This window comes from Myotis davidii, unplaced genomic scaffold, assembly GCF_000327345.1.
Source record: "Myotis davidii unplaced genomic scaffold, ASM32734v1 scaffold1582, whole genome shotgun sequence".
Taxonomy (NCBI): domain Eukaryota; kingdom Metazoa; phylum Chordata; class Mammalia; order Chiroptera; family Vespertilionidae; genus Myotis; species Myotis davidii.
The window spans coordinates 99,656-102,255 of record NW_006293389.1 but is presented as its reverse complement, the minus strand read 5'-3'; the positions used below and the strand labels follow the sequence as shown (position 1 = coordinate 102,255).

Genomic DNA, 2,600 nt, shown 5'->3' with positions numbered 1-2,600 from the left:
TAGCCAGGTCTCTGGTCCCATCTACTCCCTCCCCAGGCATCACTCTCTCTGCCACAACACTTTCAGTCACCTAAGTCATTGGCTGGGATGCTAGTACTACACTGGGCGGTTGAGAAAACTACATTACCCAGAAGGCACTACACGCATGTGGGCGGCGCTAAAAGACATTTTGGCGTCTGCGCATCCTGTTAGGGCGGGACTTCCGCCTTCCTCCTGGTGGTGGACATTTTAACTTTTTAGGTCTTTGTTCACAGATTCAGGGCGCTGGTCGTGAGGAGGAGGAGGTCGGGGAAGCAGCGAGCCTGCTGTGCGGGGTGTGTCTGAGGCTCCTTGAGCCCAACAGCCCGAGATTGGGGTCCCCATGCCTCGCGGACTCCTCTCTGCTCACAGCGTCCCCGCAGCCTCACCCCATTTTCACCCTCCAGCCTTGGGGACCGGAGCCTCTCAGGTCCCGCCGCCCAGGTCCCAGCGCTCAGAATGGTGAGTCCCTCCTGCGTGACACATGGCTGATGGGGGAAGAGGGTGAAAGGCTGCAGGACCGCCGTGTAAGCACGTGATGGTGCGACTGAGCAGGGAGGATTCGGAAACCGGGCCTGTTGAGGGTGAAAAGGCAACAAAGACGATGAGGTGTAGTTTTGCAGGAGTTTTCCGTTCATTCTCAGAACGCTGGCGCCATAGATGGTTGTGAAAAAAAGAGGGACATTTTCTGATGTTATTATGGGTTAGCTCAGCGAGATAGACCACCGACTCAGAATTAAAATTTTAAGAGCCTTTATTAAGCTGAACAGCTGACTGCTAGCCGTGTCCTTCCCATAAGAGCCCACAGCTTGCAGTGCAGACCAAGAGTACAGCAAGAACTTTTATCTGCAACACTACAAAGTATTTTTTTTAAAAAAAAGAAAAAACAAACTGCAAAGCGGTTCATTAGCCGTCCCTGGTACTGGCAGGGTAAAAAGTTTACATAAAATTTACGAGCAGGGTCACACCTGCCTGGGTTCAATCATAACACATTGCTTTTCTAGCGAGATAATTAGCCATTTTTCTTTCCCATGGTCCCTGCCCCACAGTCTACTTAGTAATTCTTTTTTGTCAGGTCCCTGCCCCTAGCACATTCCCTACTGGTCTTATGGCCGAATCAAATCTTTGATTCAGCATCCTCCTCTAAGATTCTGGAGTATTGGGTGTGTAGGACCATAAGCTTGACAGCTTGGATTCGGTCTTGGATAAAATTGAGGAGACACCTGAGCAGGCAGGGTCCGAAAATGAGACCTACTATTAGGAGAAGGAGGGGCCCTGCCACAGCAGATAGGAGGGTTGTGAGCCACGGGGACCAGGAGAACAAATTCTCATACCAGTTCCCCTCTGCCCTACGGGCCTCTTCTCTGTCCATCAGCCGTTTCCTTAACTGACTTAAACTTTCTCTGATTACCCCGGAGTGGTTAGTGTAGAAGCAGCACGCCTCCCCTAATGCTAGGCACAGTCCCCCTTGTTTCAGGAAAAGTAGGTTGAGTCCCCTCCTTTTCTGTAAGACTACTTCAGCTAAGGACCCTACTGATTCCTCCAACTGTCCTATGGATTTTTCTAGGGTACTCAGGTCTTGGTCAATTTGATTACCCAGTTCTTTGTAATTTTGATGTTCTGTCACTAGGGCGGCTGTCCCTACCGCTGTGGGTCCTGCAATTCCGAGTCCTACGAGTAGGGGAACCAGAACCGGGGCTCCCTTAATCCGCCGAGGCTCTATGAGGAGGTGCTCCCTTCCTCCTTCCCCGGAGTAATAATACACTTGCGGCAGGATATGAGTTAGGACGCAGAGCCCTGGCTCGGGCCCAGTCTGGAGATTTAGGGAGAATATGCAAGGGGTGATTCCGGTGATGCATGCCCACCAGGTACCATTTGGGGCCACCAGGTACCATTTGGGGCCACCAGGTACCAGGGGGCCCCAGACCCTGGTCTCTCCGCAAGTTGGAGTGTCTGGTTACAATTTTCTGCATAGGGGGAATCCGGGAGGGAGTAATTGGCAGATGCGACACACAGCCCAGCTCCAGTAATATCTCCTAAAGTTAATCCCCTCCTCCCTTTTCCCCATGCACATAGTCCTGGGGTTTCTGCATCTGTGGACACATTGTGGACGTGGGCCGCACTTGCCCCAAATGGAGCTGAAGCTCCGATCCCTACGTAATAGGGGGGCTTGGTGTTCACTTGGGCACACGCCTGGCGTCTCCGAGCCACATCCTTGGCCATCCTCTGTAGTCCCGGAACATAGTAACCCTTGCGAAGAAGCTCAGCCAGCTTGGTGCCTCCGAGATGGGTGCCCCTATGGGTCTGCTCTACGATGATTCTGTCCAGGCTTTTCTGGGAGGAACAGATGGTGGTCCAGGAGTTTCAGCAATCCTCCCCTGGTTACCTGGTCCCCTAGTCCTTTTGCTTGCTCTTCTTCCTTCTTGGTGTAGGTTGGGGTGTCTGGCAACTGGTGGTCTGGGAGGGCCACTAAGACCTGTAGGGGCCCTATTGGTCTTTTGGCGGCTTCCTTTGCTGCTTGATCAGAGCATGTTGATTGGCCAGGTCCGTTGTCTTCTTGAGGATGATCCCCAGTGGGTGTG

The 2,600-nt window shown here is 52.6% G+C and overlaps 1 protein-coding gene across 1 annotated transcript in view; it reads left to right on the top strand.

Annotated features, from left to right (window-relative positions):
- Positions 1 to 233: 233 nt before the first annotated feature.
- Positions 234 to 2,600, top strand: part of LOC102773832 (zinc finger protein OZF-like) — a 14,161-nt gene continuing 11,794 nt past the window's right edge. Inside the window, exon 1 of the mRNA XM_015566124.1 lies at positions 234 to 480. Within this exon, the coding sequence (XP_015421610.1) occupies positions 478 to 480 (3 nt within the window). The 5' untranslated portion in view covers positions 234 to 477. The remainder of the gene's footprint in view (positions 481 to 2,600) is intronic.